Source organism: Piliocolobus tephrosceles, unplaced genomic scaffold, assembly GCF_002776525.5.
Source record: "Piliocolobus tephrosceles isolate RC106 unplaced genomic scaffold, ASM277652v3 unscaffolded_26526, whole genome shotgun sequence".
NCBI lineage: Eukaryota > Metazoa > Chordata > Mammalia > Primates > Cercopithecidae > Piliocolobus > Piliocolobus tephrosceles.
This window is the reverse complement of record NW_022309339.1, coordinates 14975-38100: the sequence shown is the minus strand read 5'-3', so window position 1 is coordinate 38100 and position 23126 is coordinate 14975. Positions and strand designations below refer to the sequence as shown.

General features: G+C 41.6%; 1 pseudogene and 1 gene segment (V, D, J or C); both read right to left on the bottom strand.

Annotated features, from left to right (window-relative positions):
- Positions 1-3817: 3817 nt before the first annotated feature.
- LOC111535211 lies at positions 3818-4516 on the bottom strand (annotated as a pseudogene). Its single transcript, XR_002729350.2, has 2 exons — positions 4348-4516; positions 3818-4244 (listed from the first exon to the last, which is right to left on the bottom strand). The product of XR_002729350.2 is annotated as an immunoglobulin heavy variable 3-21-like (transcript).
- A 12655-nt stretch (positions 4517-17171) lies between these two features.
- Positions 17172-22404, bottom strand: LOC113221631. The segment is given in 3 exon segments: positions 17172-17335; positions 21843-22169; positions 22271-22404. Coding segments are annotated over 3 exon segments (537 nt in total).
- Positions 22405-23126: the final 722 nt, after the last annotated feature.

The following is a 23126-nucleotide window of genomic DNA, read 5'->3' as shown; positions in this document are numbered from 1 at the left end:
GCTGTGACACTCCTGCTTCCACAGACAGGATCTTCTTGGATGCTCACGCAGGGGACGCGCAACCTTCTGGTTTCAGTCCTAGAGGATTAGAGTGGAAATCAAGAGAGCTGCCGTTCTTCCTTCCTTCAAGAGAAATGACGTTGGGCATCTGGGAGAGAAGGAGGCTCCCCACAAGAATTCTGATCAAAATCCTCTTTGATTAGGGGGAAAGTGATGAATTTTTATTTAAAAAAATGTAAGAGAATAAATAATAAACATTTACCAATAATTACGTAAAGAAGTGTGTCTGCACACAGCTGCATTCCTATAGGAAAGTTCCAAGAATAATTGATGTCCTTGTGCCCTGTCAGCTCTGTGGAGAGAGCAGGCTGCAGGTATGACTTCCCTTTTCTCAGCCCATGAATGAGCAAATGCTTTGGACAAGGGAATTGGAAGACTTCTGCGGGAGCAGCTGGCTGACTGGTGCAGCCTTGGTCTGCACCTGCACTGGATGTGGTCTCTGTGTTTATAAGGCCATGGAGACTCATCATCCCAGGTTCAGGGAGTTGACTGCAGAATTATATTCACTTGTGTTTTTCTTAGTAACAGGAAAGTTCTGAGTTATAGTTGATACAGTGGGTGGTCTCCTTAGGGTTGGATGTTGTTGAGCCAAAGAAGACAACCCTAGATTGTAGTCAGAGGTTCCCTGGCTGGTTCCTTGCTCCATCTGCTCCTAAATGGGACTCTGTCTTGGCTGAGTTCTGAGCTTCTCCTGGGGGTCCTCTGCTGTCCATGCAGCCCAGAAAAACGAGGTCTGGGGGTCCTGATTCTGAGATGCCTGGTCCTATGTCTGGCTCAAAGCCAGGAGCTCAGCTAGTCCTGGGGGCTGGAACTTGGATCTTTCCTATGAGACTTCGCCTGTTCACTGAGCATCCTCACAGTAAGGTGACAAGGTCAGCTCCACAGACATCATCACTGCAGGCGATTTTCAGCAAACATAAATGTATTTCGACTATATAATTAAGGAATCATGTTCATTGGGATGTGACTGACATATCCACACACACACAGAGACACACACACACAGCACACACACATAAACAGTGTGGATATTCATTTACACTTCCCAAAAACTGGACATATTTTGTATTATTCCTGATGTGTTCATAGAATTCTGAGGTTTGAATCAAAAACTAAAAGATAACATTTTCTATAACCAAACTCACAAATGAGTAAAATGAGAAAATGGGGTCAGAAAAATCAAGATGGAGTTATTACCTGCAGTCTAATGGTGGTAGGTGACATAATGGAGCTGTGATGAGACAGGTTTCCAAGTGCTCTAATTCTTAACCCCTCAATTTATATTGGCCAGCAATCTCTGCGAGTGGGGAAGCTAGAGGTCCCCCACATGGGATAGCTCTCTGACTCCATAAAACTTCATTGGGCTTCTCACAGGCTCTGAGGTGTGCAGACTCCTACCCCAGATTCTGCACTCAAGCAAATCTCTGCTCCTTCCTGGGGTACACAAGAGATAGTGTGGAAAACGGCCAGACGTGCTCTACTAAAGGTCTCTGCACATGGAGAAAAACCAGTGAAAGCAGAAAATGTATGTTCTCAACCCTTTGAACAATAACCATGAAAAACTCAACTCTGTGCCAGGACCTCGTGCAAAATTATAAATGAATCCAATTAAAATAAATGTGAAAATTACAATTGTTTGCAGGCTCATATTTGTTCATCTATGTTTTCAATAAAATAAAGTAAAAGCAGGTGTTCTCCATAAAAATCCAAAAACAATGTGTTGACCCTGAGAATGCACCTCCCTGCCTCCTCCTACAGGCAGCAAAATGCAGGTGGATCACGTTCCCAGCAGCTGCTTTCTGGCATCTGTGGCATGACATGTGCTGAGGCCCATGTCCTGTGGTCTGCTCTAATGAAAGGACTGACTCCACAGTGATTCCTAAGCAGAGCCATTTCTGGGAGTCATGGGGATCCCCTGAGAGGTAGCACTCACTTGCACAAGACTCAATTATATTTTGTACCATCCTTGCACAGCACAGAAATATAGGAACCTTCCCCCCAATCCACCCTCCCTCTCTCCTTCACTCAGGGACAGGCTTCCATCATATGCCTTCAGCCTCCCAGCCTCATTCTACCCCCTGTGCATTTTCTATCACAGGGATGAATGTACTTCTCACAAGGGGTGGATTATTCACGAGTCCCGTGGGCAATTCCCAAAGCTGAGGGTTCCTCCCCTCCTTTGTAGACCATCTAGGGAAACTTCCTGATGTTGCTATGGCATTTGTAAACTGTCATGGCTCTGCAGGGAGTGTCTTTTAGCATGTTAATGCATTATGATTAGCGTATAATGAGCAGCGAGGATGAACAGAGATCACATTTGTTGCCATCTTGGTTTTAGTGGGCTTTGGCCAGCTTCTTTACTGTAACCTTTATCAGGAAGGTCTGTATGACCTCGATCTTGTGCAGACCTCCTATCTCATCCTGTGACTAAGAACGCCTTAACTTACTGAGAATGTAGCCCAGCAGGTCTCAGTCTTATTTTTCCTAGCCCTTATTCAAGGTGAAGTTGCTCTTGTTCAAAAGCTTCTGACACAAAAAATGTAGCAAAAATATTTGTAATATGAGCATGACTATACTGCCAAATATAAAATAAAATACAGTAATAGCAACAATCATTTTTACCTGTCACCTTGAGTAGACCACAGTCTCATCTATTCAGTCACACACTAACCTAGCTGTTGCTCCCATGGCATAATACAGGTGTTAGGAGAGCCTACCACTATTTCTTCCTAAGTCATAAAGACTGTTCTAGATAATCGAGGTGGGGCTGATTCAGTCAGAGCATAACAGAAGACGATGGGACTCCATGGTGGATGGCAGATGCAGGTCTTCCCAGGAATTCCAGCCTGTCTTTCCCAATGGCCAGCAGTATTGACCTTAGGCTGCCTAGCCAGACCCTACAATTACTGTTACCCAGAGCTCACAGCACCATGGAGTGTCCATCCTCAGCGCTCCTCAAAGTCACAGGGGAGAGTCCAAACTCTGTGACAGTGTGAGAAGCACAAGATCAGCTCTACATCAGTATCCCATTGGAGAAAACTAGTCTTATTCCCTTCATGACTAATGTCCACTTCATTTTCCAAACGCCTCCATGCACAGAAGACAGCAGGAGAGTGCAGGCAACGGTGAGTGAGAAAGTTCACTTAGCCTACCCAGGTCATGCAGACCTGAGCTCTGGGATTATGACTACAGAAAACACATCCTCTGTTTTCAGGAAAGAGAAGAAGAAAGGGAACTGTGAGAATCGAGTCTACAGCGAATGAAAATGGATTAGCAGAAAGAGGGTCAACTGAATCAGTCTGAGTCAGATGTGCACAGTTTCACAAGATCAGGGGGGATAACTGTGAAAACCATCAGGTTTTAAGGACCCTGACCCTGAGTGAGCCTCTCTTGGCTCCCATCAGAGCTCAAAGCCTGTTCTAATCAGAGATTCCCACGGAGGTCTCTGTCCTGAGCCAAATTGGAAAACACTCCCCAGGTTCCCCTGAGATTCTTCGGGACTTTCATCCTGGTGACCACAGGAGGATTATCTGCCCCCAAAGTGACACTGGGCTTCTGTGGAGGCGAGGGTGTGTCCTCCTGTTACAAAAACAAAAACAAAACAAAACAAAAAGGACAAAAAATTTTGCATTCAGAGACATGAAATGTGAGTACAGAATTGTAAATCCGGAGAAGTTCCCTGCGGAAATTTGACAATGAGGCAGCCGCAGACCATGACAGGAAACCAGCCCTTAGCAGCACCTGCCCCTGCCCTGGAGACAGCCCCGAGCACAGTGTCCCGGGCGCCCCCTGGTGGTCGTGGGGACCCCTGCAGGGAGGTTTGTGTCTGGGCTCAGGGAGGTTTGTGTCTGGGCTCACACTGACCTCCCCTCACTGTGTCTCTCGTACAGTAATACACGGCCGTGTCCTCGGCACTCAGGCTGTTCATTTGCAGATACAGCGAGTTCTTGGAGTTGTCTCTGGAGATGGTGAATCAGCCCTTCACGGAGTCTGCGTAGTATATGGTACTACTCCTATTACTGATGTTCGAGACCCACACCAGCCCCTTCCCTGGAGCCTGGCGGACACAGCTCATGCCATAGCTACTGAAGGTGAATTCAGAGGCTGCACAGGAGAGTCTCAGGACCCTGCAGGCTGTAGCAAGCCTCCCCCAGACTCCACCAACTGCACCTCACAGTGGACAACTGCAAACAAAGAGACATCCTGGTCAGAAACTGACACGTATATCCACTGTTTCTCTCACTCACATCCACACACACTCAATCTCTCTACTTTTCCATGAATCACCTTCAAAAATAGCAACAAAGAAAACCCAGCTCAGCCCCAGCACCATGGTGAGTCCTCTGTGCTCAGGGCTGGTCACCAAGTGGAAGTGCCTTGGAATCCAGGGCTAAGGCTCCTCTCTCAGAGCTGCAGGGTCAGGGTTGGGTTGGTTTTCATCAGTAGAGGGAGGGCCCTACTTGCATGTTTCCTACTATATAGCAGCTCTACGGTGGGCCGCTGGAGGAGTAGGCTGTACCCAGATTAGAAGATGGTGCCCTGCAGAAGTTTGCTGACAATGATGGTATTTGGAAAACGTACTGTCTTATTATGAAATTGTGCTGTGATAAACACTTTGTCCTGATCACTCTATTATATTTTAAAATATTTGTATATATTATGTTCTGTGGGAGTCAATATTTTCTCCATTTACAGATGTGGAAGTGAACCCACACATGGAGGGGGCTCTGTATACATCTAGGAGCTCATATCTGGGATAAGTGGACCCTGGTGTCTGGCCCTGTGCTCCTCATCAATGTCATCAATGGCTTTGACTTCCCCCTAAACCAACTCCAGGACAAAGCTGGACATGCCCGGTGTGGTTTTTAGAATCCACTTTCTGGAATAAGAGCATGTGTGATGTCACCGCACTCCAGCTCTCACTTGAAAATATGGAGAGAACTAGGGCCCAGGGACATTCATTTTCAGGTACTTCTGACATTTAATGTATTTTTCTATCTTGCTATTACTCCTTTCTTGTCTAAGTTTCCATTTGTTTGCTTGTAATACATTTTATGAGGCTTAATTAAAAGATAATAAACACATATTTAAAATGTACAATAAATAAACATGATGTAACTGTCATTATCAATAAATTGGACAAGTGAATTTTTCTTAACATTTCCTCTTGTTCGGCTGTATTCCTCCTCCTCTCCCCTTCCCTTCTTCTACCATTTCCCCAGGCAATTACTGATCTTCATTGCGCTAATTTAGATACATTTTTATTTAGCAGGATTTATAAAAATGAAATAACATAGTATATATTCTTAGTTTTTTGGCTTATTTTACTCAACATAAATACTTAGATATTTTACCTTGTTGTTCTGTGTATCAGGCATTTATTTATTATAAGTGATTGGTAGTATTCCAGTGTATATATTTACCATAATTTGTTTTTCTATTAAGCAGCTTAACTATATTTGCATTCTTTTAATACTCTTGGTCTTACCAAAAAAAACCTGCAACTCAGCTTTGAAATGTACTTAAATGGGGAATATACTTTACTTTTTTCTTTTTTTAACAACAAGGACATCAACAATAACAGATAAACAGAGAAGATGTTATTTTGCAAATTTTATTTTTATTTATTTAGGTTTTTTTATACTTTAAGTTCTAGGGTACGTGTACAATGTGTAGGTTTGTTACATACGTATACATGTGCCATGTTGGTATGCTGCACCCATTAACTCATCATTTACTTTAAATACTGGAAGTTTTAAGATAAACATCAAATGGAAAATCTAGGGAAAGGCGAGTTCTTGTAGAGAGTAACAAAGCCAGGGTATGAGCTGAACTGGGGCAGAGTCTGGCATGTAAAACATAGGCTATTTCAAGAGAAACACACACACACACACACACACACACACACATATATGATTACTTGAAGTCGAGTGTGGTAAACATGTTGTAGTGTGAATTTCTCAGGGACCACGTACCGAAGAGCTTTTACATCCTCTTGAATTCCTTTTCCCCAAAATGGGGACATTCACAAAAATTGTTCTTTCCCAATGTGTCTGTCTGTGAGAGAAAAAGAGCCCACACTCCGAAATGCATTGAGATCCACCACCTTTATCCCCACTGCAGAATTAAGATATTACTCTGCAGGAGCAAGCTACAAAAGCCAGTTATCTTAGGGGCACTGGAGTAATCTTTTAGGAACTGAGATGGAAAAAGAGGCCTTCACCTAAGTTTCATTAAGAAATATCTCCCCCCCTCTTATTTAATCAGAGCCTTGATATGAAGGTGAGGTCAGCGAATCTGGAAGAGAATCACACCAAAATAGAACGTTGGAGCTGTGGGAGGGAACAACTGGGGAAAACAAGAGGACTCCATCCCAGAAAAAAGGACAAAAACAGAGAGATGAACATCTCATCTGGAGGAAGTTCAGAAACACTCGGAAGGTCACACCCAGACTCAAGGTCACAGTACGGATGCAGGAAAGTTCAGGAAGTCTCCCTTTATTCTATTGCCTTCAACCAATTTCACTATTTTCAGCTAAATACAACATTTTAACTCACCTGAAGGAGCTGAAAGAGATTCTCTGGAGGAGGGAACAAGGTGAAGAGACAAAGCCAAGCAGGAAAGAAAAACAAGGTATCACTGGAGGATCTGAAGTCTCTGGCGGACACAGAAGAACAGACTTCAACTCTGATGTTCACTGCAAAAGAAAATGTCAAACGTAGCTCTGAGAAAATCCACAGACGCTCCCACAATAAAGGCCCAGCAAAGTTAAACTGTGGTCAAACACAGGCAGAAAATGCATAAAATGAAATAATTCACCAATATCAACCGTCCAACCCAACATGTCTGCTAATCAACAACAATTATTAAATATATTAATGAGAAACACCAAAGTCACAATAAACAAATGATTAGAATGAGATTTGTAAATGATGCAGGTATTATACTATCTAATTAAATAAGATATGTAAAGTAACTATAATTCACATGTAAAAATCTCTTAAAGAAACTGTGGACATAATGCAGGACTATATAGGGAACTGAGAGATGAAAATACTAAGAAAGAATCAAATGGAAATGTATAAGAAATCAAAAGCTATGCAGTATAAACATTGAGCAAGCTGGGCGGGGAGCGGTGGCTCACGCCTGTAATCCCAGCACTTTGGGAGGCGGAGGCGGGTGGATCACGAGGTCAGGAGATCGAGACCATCCTGGCGAACACGGAGAAACTCCGTATCTACCAAAAATACAAAAAATTATCCGGCGAGGTGGCGGCGCCTGTAGTCCCAGCTACTCGGGAGGCTGAGGCAGGAGAATGGCGGGAACCCGGGAGGTGGAGCTTGCAGTGAGCTGAGATCCGGCCACTGCACTCCAGCCCGGGAGACAGAGCCAGACTCCGTCTCAAAAAAAAAAAAAACAAAAACAAAAACATTGAGCAAGTTTTAGGCACACTCCTCAGTAGAACTGGCTCAGCTTTTAAATGAAACCATGCGCTTAAAATGTTACTAGAAATTTCACCAAGCAAATTGCACATATTGCAAATGAAAAGAGAGTGAAGAAAGTAAACATTAATATCAAATAGTATAGTTTATGTACCTTTTAAATCTGAAAGGAGAAACTGTAGATACAGAGACAGTATTTGAAAAAATATAGCTAAGAATGTTCCCAGTTTTGTGAACGACGCTGATCTACAGATCCGAGAATGACAGAGAACTCCAAGCAGAGGAAACACAAGCAGACACAGACACACACACACCGCATCCACCGCGGACAGAGTGACTACAATAAAAGCTCTCCCCTCACACACCACATGCACATTTCCTCAAGTTTGTACTTTACTGAGCTGTTTTAAACGTATGTGCATTTATAGTATTAAATAGAAGCCTAAAATTAAAAATACATTATTCTATGCGTAAGTTTGTCTTTTTTCACCATGATCCAGTGCATGATTTGGTTCAAATGAATGTAACTATGTTCTTAGGAAACTCACTATTTCAAATAAAAATGGTATTTATTCCTGGCTCTGTGTTGAATCATTTGTAACGTGTGCAAATAAATCCTTTTTAATTAAAGGATTTTTTTAGATTTGGCACATAGTAACTGTTTATATTCGTGGGGTACAACATGATATTTCTATACCTGTGTACCATGTGGTATGACCAAATCAGAACAATCAGCAAATTCATCAGCTTAGATACTGACATTTCTTTGTGTTGGTAGCATACAAAATTCTCTTTTCTGACTCCTTGTAAACATACAATGTATAATATATTTTTAGCTGTAGTCACCCTACTGCACTGAAGAACACTAGAGCGTATCCCTCCCGTCGACCTGTAATTGTTCATTTGTTAACAAGCCTCTTCTTATCTCCCAGCCTCTCATAACCACTACTCTATGATTTACTTCTAGAGGATCAACTTTCTTCAACTTACACATTGTAGGGAGAAAATACGGTATTTATTTTTCTGTGTCTGGCTTGTTTCACTCAACATAATGGTGTCCAGTTCCATGCATGTTGCTTCAAATGGCAGAATTTTATTTTAGTGCTGAATAATATTCCATTGTTTAAATATACCATATTTTATTTATCAATTCACCTGTTGATAGACACATATGTTGATTTCATATGTTAGCTATTGTGAATAGTGCTGCAATAAACATGGGTGTACAGGTATCTCTTCAATATTAGTTTTTTTTTCTTTTAATTATTTATATAGATACATACTCAGCAGTTGGATTGCTGAATTATGTGGTAGTTCTATTTTTTCCCATGATGGTTGGACTGATTTACATTTCCACCAGTAGTCTATAAGGATTTCCCTTTTGATGTACCCAGCTAGCTTGTTATTATTATTATTATTTACCTTTCTGATAACATACTTTCTTGCAAAGATGAAGGATGAGAAGACATCTCATTGTGAATTTGCATTTTCCTGAATATTAGTGATTTCTAGCAATATATATGTGTATGTACTAACATATCTATCTATCTTTCTACTCTTTTTCATTTCTTTTGTTTAGAGATATGTATTCATGTTATTCATCCATTATTAATCACATTATTATTTGCAGATGAGTTGAGGTTATTTTATATGCTTGATAGTAATCCCTTGTTATATAAATCGTTTATTTTATTTTATTTTATTTATTTATTTATTTTGAGAAGGAATCTCACTCTGTCACCCAGGCTGGAGTGCAGTGGCGCGATCTCGGCTCACCGCAAGCTCCACCTCCCGGATTCAGGCCATTCTCCTGTCTCAGCCTCCCGAATAGCTGGGACTACAGGCATACAGGCACCTGCCACTACACCTGGCTAATTTTTTTTTTTTTTTTTTTTTTTTTTTTTTTTTTAGTAGAGACGGGGTTTCACCGTGTTAGCCAGGATGGTCTCGATCTCCTGACCTTGTGATCCACCCACCTCTGCCTCCCCAAACTGCTGGGATTATAGGCATGAGGCACTGCGCCCGGCCAATGGTTTTCAAATATTGTCTATCATCTGCAGGTTCTCCCCTCACTCAATTGTTTCCTTTACTGTGCAGGAGCTAAACTTTCTTGAAAGAGCCTGGACAGATGTGCCGAGGGGCTGTGGAACACTGGAGAGGAAGAGATAGACACAATATTCAGAACCAAGTGAGCTTTTGCTCACCATGTGGTTTGGTTTCTGAGTTTATGGTTTGAACAGATGGAGAAGAATTTGTCCAGGCCTTCTGGGAGGTAAAGAATTTGAAGGGAGAACGATATTACATATTAGTCAAGTAAATGAAAATATCATAATTGCTCATATGTTCTTGTAAGTGGGGGTAGCTCTGCAGTGTGTGTTCATCCCCAGGAAAGAGAAAATGATGTCTGCTGTGAAAATAATGCATAACTTTTGACATATGTGGTGATTAATGACAACTCAGCCTGGATACTAGGTCATGTTATAAGGCTAGTGGGAAGACTCAATAGAAGAAAAAGTGTCATAGCAACAACAACAAAAAAATGAAGCATCAAAGATTTAAGTGAAATGGTTTCGAATATTACTGCTAATGAACATGCCAAGAAAATGCAATTAACATAACCAGAAGAATAATTCATGACCACTCGTGGGTCTCATGTTGAGATGATATAAAATGTCCACGTAATGGCTCATCACCACCTTCCTAAGATCATTCAGAGAGAAAGCTAAGAACAGAGTGTGACCTTACAGGAAGTGGAAGCCAAACATTTGAGGAGAGGGAGAGGGTGTGTTGGATTTGTGAGAAGTAGAAACCTGAACTCTGCAGAGAAGCAGCAGTGATCAAAGGCAGTGCCGAGTCCACTTGAGTTTAGTGGCGAATACAGGAAAGATGGGTTTCTCTGCTCTCAATGCACTCTTGGAAGCTCGGTTGTGAACACTGGGAATCTTCCTAAAACTCAATCAAGGCAAGCAATTTTTCACTGAAGAAAGTGGTAACCATTTGGGGGTAATTAAACTTAGGTTATAAAAATTAGTTATTGAAACCTCAATGTCAGTCCCTAGTAATTTATATAAAATGCTCAGCCTCATCAACGGAGTCCTCTTGTCCTATCAGGGACAGGAGTGCATGTGGGCACGTGGGGCAGTCATGGAGACCAGGGAGATGGTCTGTTTAGGCTTTCCTGGTCCTTCAGAGAATTGCAGAGTCATCTCCTCCCCTATTCCCACCAATTTTCATATCTGTGTGTGAACCTGGAGGATATCATTTCCATGTCTCTACATAATAGGAGTCAAATGGGGCATGAAGCTGACATGCTGGGTGTGTCAGTGTAGAATGGATGAAGAAACTACCTGCATACATGAACTGTTGCAGTATCCAGGCCTGGAACCTTTCACATCTAGCCTTTTCATTTTATTAGTGATTTTCTGTATTGTTTAGTCAGTTCAAATGTTCTTTTTTTTTTTTTTTTGAGACGGAGTATTGCTCTGTCACACAGGCTGGAGTGCAGTGGCTGGATCTCAGCTCACTGCAAGCTCCGCCTCCTGGGTTCACGCCATTCTCCTGCCTCAGCCTCCCGAGTAGCTGGGACTACAGGCGCCCGCCACCTTGCCTGGCTAGCTTTTTGTATTTTTTTTAGTAGAGATGGGGTTTCACCAATTAGCCAGGATGGTCTCGATCTCCTGACCTCGTGATCCACTCATCTCAGCCTCCCAAAGTGCTGGGATTACAGGCTTGAGCCACCGTGCCTGGCCTCAAATGTTCTTTTAAACTTTCTACTGGAATAGCCTCACACAACAATCTAGAGACATAAAGGTTAAAAAATAACTTATTTGGAAATTAACCCAAGTTCCAGGTGAGGTCTTTGTTAGTTTGTGGTGATAGAGAGACAGGGAGAAGCATGGCTGGAAACTATGACTGTGCTCACAGATGCTTCATGTTAACAGGGAAGACTCTGGACACCCAAGAGGTTTAGACACTCCCGCTGAGAACCTCGACCTGATATTATTTGTTACGATTCACCCCTCAGAAATAAAACTCTAGGTTAATGACTAAAATTGCTGTTACTAATGTAAGATTTCCTTTAGAACACAGTCCTCTATCTGATGTAAAATCAGCCCAGATGGCAGAATTGATTGTATTTATTAGAAATTCTGATTTGTCTAACTAGGAAATAAACATGTCTTAGGGCAGTGCATGGCTTTGGGATGCTTCATAAACAAAAGAGCACCTAACATATTCTGGAAAACCCACGAAAATGGGCAAGTTAGGGAACTCTTAGAAGCGCTCCTTTGTCCCAGATTCCTGGCAAATATAAAGGTGGAAGTCAATGCAAAAAGAGATAACATTTAAGCTAGGAAAACTGCCACACCAGATCATATTCTCAGAAGATAAAGCTGCTGAGAGAATCACAGATGTTATCAAAAATATCAATGCTTAGCCACTGATCTTAAATACAAATGAATGAAAAAAATCATTATCAACTTTGCTTAATCTGTGCCAGATTATTTCAAATGAATATGTGTTGCATTTCAACTCTACAATTTATAGACAAATTGGTTATCAGATTAAATTGGTTATCAGATTAAATAAACACTTTGAGGAAACAGCAGAGGCTAATTCTTAATGAGAAGTGATGAGCTAGCCACAAAGTCCTGGAAGAATCCTGACATCGGGACCTAGACAGAAACCAAGCCATAGGGCCCTTTGGACAATTTAGGTCAACTTTCCTCAGTTTCCACCCTTAAGTGGATATGAATGTATTTTATTTATCATCCATCTGTGTTCTCCATGTCTTGAAATGATTCCTTTCACCATATTAGCCAGGATGGTCTCGATCTCCTGACCTCGTGATCCGCCCACCTCAGCCTCCCAAAGTGCTGGGATTACAGGCGTGAACCACCATGTCTGGCCCATATCAGCCCATTTTTAAAGGGGTTATTTGTTTTTTGCTTTTTGATTTGTTTGAGTTCTCTATAGACTCTGGATATTAGGGCTTTGTGGGATGCAACATTTGTGAATATCTTCTCACATTCTGTAGATTGTCTGCTTACCCTGCTGATAGTTTTATTTGCTTGCTTGTTTGTTTGTTTGTCTTACTGTGCAGAAACTCCTTAGTTAATTAGGTCCTACTTGTCTATTTTTGTTTTGAGAAAAGAAACTGCCTGGGCACATGAGCTGTCAAATTATTCAATCCTGGACCTGCTCACATCCAGGCTTCTTGTTTCATTAGGTTGTGATTTTCCTCATTGTTTAGTCAGCCTAGGTTGTCTTTCTTCACTTTCTGCTGAAGTAGTTGCACGTAATAATCCAGAGGCATTGAGATAAATAAGTAACTAATTGAATAATTAGAACAAGCCCCAAGTGATGTCAGTTACTGTGGGGTTAATAATGTGGTAGACAGGAGACGTGGCTGGATTCTAAGAGTGTGTTCACATCTATTTTATCTAGATTAGCAAAATATTTTGTATATCCATTAGGTACTACTCCCATTGAGACCCTTGATTTAACATTAATTCTTAATGAGTAACCCCTAAATAATACATGTGGTGGTTATTAAGTAACAATTTATATTACCAGTACAAACTTTCATTTGGGGTATATTCCTCCACCTGATGTAAAATCAGCCCATAAGGCAGAAGTTATTACACTTATTAGAGCTTGTCAATTAACCAAAGACCACAATTAAATACAGATGCTCTACAGTAATGCAGAACTGTAAAACATGCTGCAGGTAGAGTATATTTTATTTGCTTTATTTAAATTTTCTGGAAACTCTTTCAAAGTGAGCAACAAGAAAAGACACTTTTAAATGAATTCCTATATTCTAGAGACCGGACATATAAATTTGAAACCAAATGCAAACAAAGAGAAAAACAAAACACTAGTATGGAAGCTAGAATAATATTCTGGTGCATCATTACATGAAACACGCAGTCTTAACCTGGTTTGTAATATCTAAACATAGAAGGCATTGCCATGGTTCATATCATACAGAATCAACCCCACTCACAATATTCTGGATACGTTGAAAAATGGCATCTTTAAATTAAAAAATGTAAAAACTTCTAATAAAATACAAAAACTCTATCTTTCTTTTTTTAAGATGGAGTCTCACTCTGTTGCCCAGACTGGAGTGCAGTGGCGGGATCTCTGATCACTGCAAGCTCAGTCTCCCAGGTTACACCATTCTCCTGCCTCAGCCTCCCAAGTAGCTGGGACTCCAGGTGCACGATGCCACACTTGGCTAATTTTTTGTATTTTTAGTAGAGATGGGGTTTCACCGTATTAGCCAGGATGGTCTCAATCTCCTGACCTCGTGATCCGCCCGCCTAGGCCTTCCAAAGTGCTGGGATTACAGGCGTGAGCCACCACGCCCGGCTAAAATATGAAAACTCTCTTGGCCAATAATTATCCCATTAGCACTATGGCACTCTTGTCCCTTCCTCAGGACACATCAGTTACTACTCTATGACTCAGAAGCTGCAAGATTCATACACTGAAAAATTTGACCCTCGTTGCTCACCTCTATCCTGTTGCATGCATGTGTTACACGATATTGAAAGTAATTTTTGTATTATATTCACTTCAATCACCAAAAGTTTAAGGTGGCCTTTTCATGTCATCTTTTAACAGTGTTTTGTGATCTTCAGCCATGGAATTATGTATACTGAAAGAAACATCAGTAAAAAAAAAATGCTGTTGAAACACATTGCAATAAATTTTATCAGGCACTAGTGGCCAAAATTCCACAGAAAAAATTCAGGGAGTCAATTCTTGTGTTGATATTTTGCACCTAAAGAATCAGTTCAGACCAGTGGTGGTGACTCATTCCTATAATTCCACTGCTTTGAGAAGCAAAACCAGGGGAATCATGTGAGACTAGGAGTTCAAGACCAGCCTGGGCAACACAGGGAGACCCCATTTCTTTTTCTTTTTCTTTTTTTCTGAGACAGAGTCTCGCTCTGTTGGAGACCCCATTTCTGTGAAAGAATTTTTTAAATCAACTGGTTGTGGTGGTGCACCTCTCTTGTCCTAGCTATGCAGGAAGCTGAAACAGAAGGATTGTGTGAGCCAGGAGTTCAAGGTTACAGTGAGCTATGATTGTGCCACTGCACTCCAACCTGTGCAACAGAGTGAGAGCCTATTTCTAATTATAATAACAATAACTAAGAATATTTCACCATTGTATGGCTACTCAATTAGAAGATATTAGAGTGAGTATCCTCAGGAATCCTCTGGGCTTCTGATGTTTTGGAGCAGACAGCTCACCTAAGACATTCAGAATAAGCAGATGATTTTAGACAGTGAAAAGTCTCCACACAAGACATTGGGACAAGACCCTTGTCTAATCCCCTGCACCGTGTCTTTCACCTCATTCTCCTCGTTTTTCCTTTTTATTATTATTTGCTTATTCTTTTAAGCAGTCTTCTCATTTTTTGTAGACCTGGTCAACCCATACTCATGATTTTTATAGTTGCTGCATAGAATAAATCATCAGACTATTGTTTTGAGCCTGACTGTTGATAAGTTAAGGCTCATTCCTGCATCATCTCTTTTCTTTCTCACACGAGATGAATCATCTAGTTAGGAATCACGGGAACTCCCTCATTTTATGCCATTTGGAGGTTCAAGTTCCACAAACTCCTTTCTGTGAGTGAGAACCCTCACTTTGCCTCCACTACCAAGCCACTATAGGAACCATGAGCCAGTCTCCTTTCTTGCTGTATTTAGTCATTTTGGACATTCCTGAGATACGAGCACTAATCTTGGCAGACACATCAAGAGGTAATTAACCTTTCCATGTTTACATGGGGGAATGGGTGGCACCCCTGGATGTGAAATCCACACTACATTTGAGTTGAGATCTCTTGGCCTTTGCGTTCTTTCAACTAGAACTGATGCTGTGAGCTTGGTGCCACAATTCCTAACCACAGAACACACCTGTTCCCTCAATGAACTCCAGGACAGAGCTGGACATGCCCGGTGTGGTTGATTAACACCCTTTATGTTATGAAATCATGACATTATTTTGTTGTATTCTAGTTTTTCCCTAAAAATATATGTGGTTGTAGGGTTTATTCATGTGTATATTCTGGATTCTTTGATTTCTCATACATATTTAATTACACCTTTAATTCAGTGTTGGGAAATTTAAAATTTCTTCAGTTTGTTGAGTGAAGTCCTTAATACTTTTGTTCTGTGATTTTCTTTTTTTGTTTCTCATATATTTTATTCATTTCTGTCTAACTCATTTTCTACCAAATTATATGTGTTTAAATTTATAATATTTTAATGAGGTAAAACTAGCAAATAATAGCCATCCCATAATGTGTACAATTTGAAAATAGTGAAATAACCATTACCTTTCTCAACATAGAAAAAAATCAGCTACCCTCGAAATTTCTTCTTGTTTCCTATAACTTCTGCTTCCTCCACCTTCCCTTCTCGCACCATGTCCAGAGTCAACCACTGCTTTTCTTTATGTAACATTAGCTTTCATTTTATAGAGTTTACAAAAGTGGAATAATACGTATGGACTTATATTCATTTGTCTTATGTTACTCATCATACGTACTTGTGAACTCACCCTCGCTGTTGAGCGTATCCAGCTGTACCTGATTGTAACAGTGGGTGTTTTTCCAGTGAATGAATTTATCGCAATTTGTTTACTGATCCAGCTGCTGATTGATATTTGGATTGCTTTCAGTATCTGGGTATTATTTTAAAAGCTGCTACTCATCTCAGAGAAGTACACAGCTGAGAAACACAACATTCTTCTTCTTACAGCAATATGAACAGCAGCTAAACTGGAAAACCTACAGTTTAATCAGTTGTCTTCAATACATCAGGTAGTTGAAGTTATAGAATTCTCTTTCTGTGTGTGTGTGTATGTGTGTGTGTGTGAGAGAGAGAGAGAGAGAAAGAGAGAGTTTGTGAGTGAGAGAGAAGGAGGGAAAAAGGGAGAAAGAAGTAAAAGAGATCCTACATAATTGACCATAATTTATGAGGTGCTCAAATAAATACAATGACTTAGAGTCTTCATGGAAAAGGCCTACATAACATGGAGAGGACGACTCGATGCACCTACATGTGGTTATATATTTATATAAATGCCATTTCCTAATCATACAAGGAATCAGGTACATGAGAACAAACACAGTGGCGGGTGTCCAGTGGTGAAATATGATGGTGATGCCAAACCCCATCTCCAGCACCTTTTCCCCCATTGCACCTGCCTTGATGTGTGTCCTGAGCGCCCCCTGGTGTCCTGAGCGTCTCCTGCTGTTCCCGAGCTTCCCTGCAGGGAGGTTTGTCTGGGCTCACAATGTCTTCCCCTCACTGTGTCTTTTGTGTAAAAATCCGTGGTTGTGTACACGTTGCTCAGGGAGCTCAGCTGTAGGAATAACTTTTTTGGATGTGGATCTGGAGATGGTGACTGGACTCTTGAGGACTGGGTTGGAATGTGCACTCCCTCATGACCTGGGCACCTGATTCGCTCCAGTCCCTTCCCTGGGGGCTGATGATCCAGCTCGAGCAGGAAGCACTGGTTGTGATGGGAAATGCAGACATGGCACAGGTGAGGGAGAGGGTCTGTGAGGGCTTCAGCAGGCCAGGAGTGCACCGGGAATCATAGTTGTCGGCATGCACAGGTTCCGAACAACATGTTGAAACTCACAAATAAGCACCTTTTGAAGAAAATGAAGAACTCCCTGTGTGGATGAGAATGAGGAGCTCCCTGTGTGGATGAGAATGAGGAGCTCCTTCTGTGGACGAGAACGAAGAGCTCCCTGTGTAGGTGAGAATGAGGAACTCACTGTATTGCAATTTGTGGGTCCCTGAGAGCAAATAGTAGATTCAGAGGTTAGAATTAGACAAATATATGGTCACATTTTTTCTTCGAGCTTTCAACCAAATAAGAAAGACAAAGTGCTGACAGAAGAATGGGCATTGGATTATTACCTCTATCTATGATAACGGTGATTATGAGAATCAGATTGTCCTGTGATAGCCTAAAGCATGTTGTAATCCTGAATCCACAATTAGACCTGAGCAGTAATCACAGGCAGTGGAGGTCGCCTCACATGAGGAAAGATCTGACTCTGTAAAGTTGCACACAGGGGTCTCTGCAGGCCCTTAGTTGTACAGGAACAGCTCCTCCTTCAGACTCAGAGTGAGGACAACGTGCTCTTTATCTGGGGCAGGTGAGGGTTAGTGTGTGGAAAGAAGCAAACTCACTCTAATCAATATCTCTGTACTTGGACAGAAACCAAAGTTTACAAGAAATTATGAACTTGGGGTAAAGTAGGAAATTACAATTGTTTGCAGGCCGCATGCTTTCTTCTCCATGTCATCTAAGAGAACCAAGGAAAATCATGTTTTCTTATGTACATTTCCATAAACGGTGTTTCCACCCTAAGAACACACCTCCGGTACCTCCAGCATCAGGGAGCACCTGGACCAGGAACCCAGCACAGCTCTCTGACATCATCACCCAGGTTTTGACAAAGAGACACATCCTGGAGCTCCTCCCAAACAATGACAGTGCACAGTGAAGATGCAAAGGTGTGGCTGCTGCTGGGCACATGGGGGATTCCTGATGGGAAACTATGCTCCAGGAGGAACCAATGGCCTTGATGGGATTAGCTTGGACCACACCGTTGTTGGGAAGCTCCATCAGACTCCCACCTTCTCCAGCACTCGTTGTGACATTGGCATAGTGGGCTGACAGTGTCTGCAGCCTCACCCCGCCTCCGGCACACTTTTCTGCCTCTTGCCTCTCTCCCAGCCTCCATCACCTGCACCTCACACTAGACACCTACAAATATGGGGACATTTTGGTCAGAAACTGCCACCTATAATCACTGTTTTTTCACTCACATGCACTCACATTCATTACCTCTAGTTCTCCATTTTTTACCTTTTAAAATAGGAACAAGAAAACCCAGCTCAACCCTAACTCTATGGTGAGCCAAGTGTGTTCAGAGCTGATCATCAAATCGAAACTGCAGGTAATGCTGGACTGGGGCTCTTCTCCCAGAGCTGCAGGGTCAGGGCTCTACTGGTTTTCATCAGGAGAGGGAGGGCCCTATTTTCACTTCCCCTCCTCTCTAGCAAATGCTGAGGTGGGATGCCTGAGGAGAGAGCAGAGCCCAGGGCAGATGTGAGACTCCTGGAGAAGTTTAGTGTTGATGGTAGCATTTGGAAAATATAATTTCTTGTTATGTGATTTTCTCATTAAAATTACTAACAATTATTATTTTATTTCTCTTTTACATATTTGAAAAAATAGAAATATAACTACACTTATGAAACTTTAAGACATATAAGAGGAGAAATAGAAAACAATAAAAAACTGAGGAGACTTCAACACCTCACCCTCAATAATGTACAGAACATCCACAGAAAAATTCTTAGGAAGCCCGTGGACTTAAGCACTGTTGAACAAACTGACCTAATAGACATCTACAGAACATTCCAACCAACAGCTGCGTGATATGCATGCTTCCCAAGCACGTATAAATATTCTTCATGAAGGGTTATATGTTAGATCAAAATGACTCTCAGCATTTAAAAAAGTAATGTCAATGATTAACTTTAAAAAAAATTCATGAGGTGCCCACCTTCTAAACTCTTTCTAAGAGTCTCCAATCAGTGTATTATCAGTAATAGACAAAGGCAAAAGAAGAAAATCAAACTTTTGACAAATGTTCTTAGTATATATAAATAAAGTACTCCAAAATCATAGCCAACTAAGTTCTATAAGACTTTAAAAGGATTCTGCACTATGACAAGCTCAAAGTTATTCTTGAGATGCACTGATCATTCAATATCTTCAAATCAATAAATTTGATGTGCTAAATTAAGAGGATAAAGGAAAAGAATCACCTTCTCACCAGACACAGAAAATAACACTTAAAACATTCAAGATTTCATAATAAAACCTCTAAAATGTAAGAAAACAAGCATATAACCTGTACATAATGAAAGTCATGTGTAAAGCCATATTTTTATGATACAGAAGAGTGAAAGGTTAAAATAAACCTTTGTAAAAATGAACCTTTGTAAAAATAAACCTTTGTAAAAAGGCAAAATAAATGTGATGACATCTTACTTCAAGATTTCAAAAGTAATAACAAAAGTAGAATAATGAAAACAGGATGGCATTGGCATAAATATGTAGAAAGAGTTCAGAAATAAACTGATACATCAGTGGCAAACTGATTTTCAGCATGAGAAACGACAGTATACAATGGATAAACCAACTCTCTCCCTAAGAATGTGTTAGAAAAACTGGATCTACATGAGCAAAGAATTAAGAACTTTAGGTTAAAATATACACAAAAATCACTCTGAAAGGCTAAATATTTAAACATCTGGCCTGCAATTGTAAAATTTCCCCCACCCAGAAAATAATATTAACAATGATTTCCTGTATTTCACATTAAAGACACATGAAACAAAAGCAGAATTAAACAGATGGAACTACGTCAAAACAAAAAGATTCTGCAAAGCATGGAAAAAATTCCAATCTACAGCATGGGAAAATATAATTGCAAGCCACGCATCTGAAAAAGGATTGATATCCAAAATATACATGCAACATCTGCAACTCATCAGCAAAATCATATTTGCCTGATTGGATAGCGATCAGTTTTTCACCTGAAAAAATTTAAGAACATAGATCTCATGTTAAAGATTCTTCGCTCTGGATAATGGTAAGTTCCACGGTATGCTTGGTTAGAGTAGACTTTGTAGATACTCACTCCAACACTAATACATGTGGTGCTGTGAATTTACTTAGGACAAGTAAAACGGGTGGCCGTGATTCCATCAGAGCAGAACTGGAGAAAGTGAAATTCCATGGTGACTGAGCCTCGTCTCTCTCTGGGACCTCCAACCTACACTGATTGATGGATGATCTTGGGTACACCGGATATTCCCAGCCATCACCAAACTGTCATCCTCTACGTCTCACAGAAAAGTGGCGTGTCCATCTGTAGCTTGTCAGCCCTGAATAACAGAAAGAAAGAGACTCTAAAATATAATAATATTTACACTGGGATATGTATTGCAATGGAAATATGTATGAGTGAATTCAGATGAGTAAAGGAAGATAAAGAATTAAGGAAAAACGAGGAGGGTTACGTCAGCTGTTTTAAGAAAATTATCCTGGGCTAGAAGGATCAATAACAGGGGTGACATCAGTGCAATGTTGAACAGGCCGTTGCAGGGCAGTTATTCTTGGAGAAACAATTCTTTTAAGGTTGTAGTGGCCTCTGTGCAAAGTTGTGGTTGTGCAGAGTCTGTTGATGGTAGTTCTTCTTATCAGGAATATGGGTGTTAGAATCTCCTTCATGGCCTTCCCCAGATTCATTCATTAGGGTTTTAACACAAGGGCTCCATTTTGATTCTGATGCATCTCACAAACTCTTTCTAACACTACTTCTGAAGCAGATGACTCTGACAGTTTGCATAGGACAGGGTTAATCCCACATCCACATCCCATTTTGATCACATAAGCATATCCCAGTCCCTGCTAATGGCCAATTGCATTCCCAGATGAGTCTACACACAACACAGTGGAGGGTCCTGAGAAAATGGGGAGAGAAGGAAGTTCCATTGGCCTCTCCCACGTGGCTGCAGGAGCCACAGCCTGAGCCCCACATGAGCTCCAAGAAAATGCCTTTACCTCTAGAATGTAGACCATGGAGACCATCTTTTTCTTTTTCAGAAAGCAGGAAAATAAAATTTAAAAGGAAGAACAAACACTACAAAGAAAGAACGAAGTCTGCGAGCAAAAGGAGCACCAGGTCAGTGTGATGCTGATGGGCTTTAGTGTCAGGAGAAGGGTCAGACGAGAAACCTGTGAGCTTCTACATGACACTGACCCTGGCCCAGCCTCTCTATTGACTGCGATCGGAATCCCAAAGACTATTCTAGTCCAGGAATCTCCCTGAGGTTTCTGTCCTGGGTCTGATTGGAGAAATCCCATCAGGCACCGCTGAGCTTCCTCAGGACTCTGATCCTGGTGAGGACTTTTCATCTCTGTAAGCAACAATCTGCGTTTTGTGCACATGAGAATAGGTTATCATAATAAATAGTCCTTTAAAAATATGTAGAGATGACGTTACTAAGCACAGAGTTCTGAACTCAGAGACGTTCACTAGAGGAACTGTAAAAAGATGACGTCCCACATCCTGACAGGAAATCAGGCTCCGTCTGCACCGGCCTCTGGGCTGACTCTGATCGGTGGGTCCCGAGCGCCCCCTGCCGCTGATTTCCCCCCGCGTCCCTGCAGGGAGGTTTGTGTCTGGGCTCAGGGAGGTTTGTGTCTGGGCTCACACCGACTTCCCCTCACTGTGTCTCTCGCACAGTAATACACAGCCGTGTCCTCGGCTTTCAGGCTGTCCATTTGCAGATACAGCGTGTTCTTGGAGTTCTCTCTGGAGATGGTGAATCTGCCCTTCACGGAGTCTGCGTACCATGTGCTACCCCCACCACTATTAATAGCTGAGACCCACTCCAGCCCCTTCCCTGGAGCCTGGCGGACCCAGCTCATGTAGTAGCTACTGAAGGTGAATCCGGAGGCTGCACAGGAGAGTCTCAGGGACCCCCCAGGCTTTACCAAACCGCCCCCAGACTCCACCAGCTGCACCTCACACTGGACACCTGCAAACAAAAAGACACCAAAGTCAGAAACTGCCAAATATATCCACTGTTCCTCTCACTCATGTCCCCTCACACAGAATTTCTACTTCACTCTCAATTACCTTTCAAAAGAGCAACAAGGAAAACCCAGCTCAGCACAAACTCCATGGTGTGTTCTGTGTGTTTACTGCTGATGGCCGAACAGAAACACCTGGGAATTCTGGCGCTGGGCTCCTCTCCCAGAGCTGCAGGGTCAGGGCTGGGCTGCTTTTCATCAGAAGAGGGAGGGACCTATTTGCATGTCCCCGACTATATAGCAAGCTCTGGGGTGGGACGGCTGAGGAGAAGGCAGTGCTCAGAGCAGATGAGAGAGTCCCGGAAAACACTGGAGTCAATTCTATCTCTCAGGAAATATAACTTCAGATTATGTGATTGTGCCTTGAAAATCATTTAGTATCCATCGTCTTATTTAATTTTTATATACTTGTAGAATATCCTTAACGCAAGTGTGAATGTCACATTTTTAGAGAAGATACTTACATGCAGAACAGAGCAGCTGTGCAATGTGTCCAATATCACACATCTGGACAGGGTTAGCCCTATTATCTGTGCCTGTGACGCTGAACACTGGAGGAGTCGGCTCCCCTGAGACAGCTCCAGGGTGGTGTGGGACATGCTTAGAGGGGTTTTCAGGATGTCCCACCTGTCATATCAACTTTATGGAATTTTGCCGTTTGTAGTGTTTACCTGAAATACACAATCAGTGTTCACATGCGTGTATTGTCAGGAGTCCGTGATTATTCAAGTGTCAATATTTATCTCTTTCTTGTTTTTTTCTCAGCCAATATATTCATTTTTGTTACTGCGTTAATAAAATCAATTAATAATGGAAACAAATTGATAGTGCAGCATTTGGGAAATGTTGATGCATGTGTGCAGTCATTGAATCAGCACTTCAATCATGCTGTTAGCAATTCA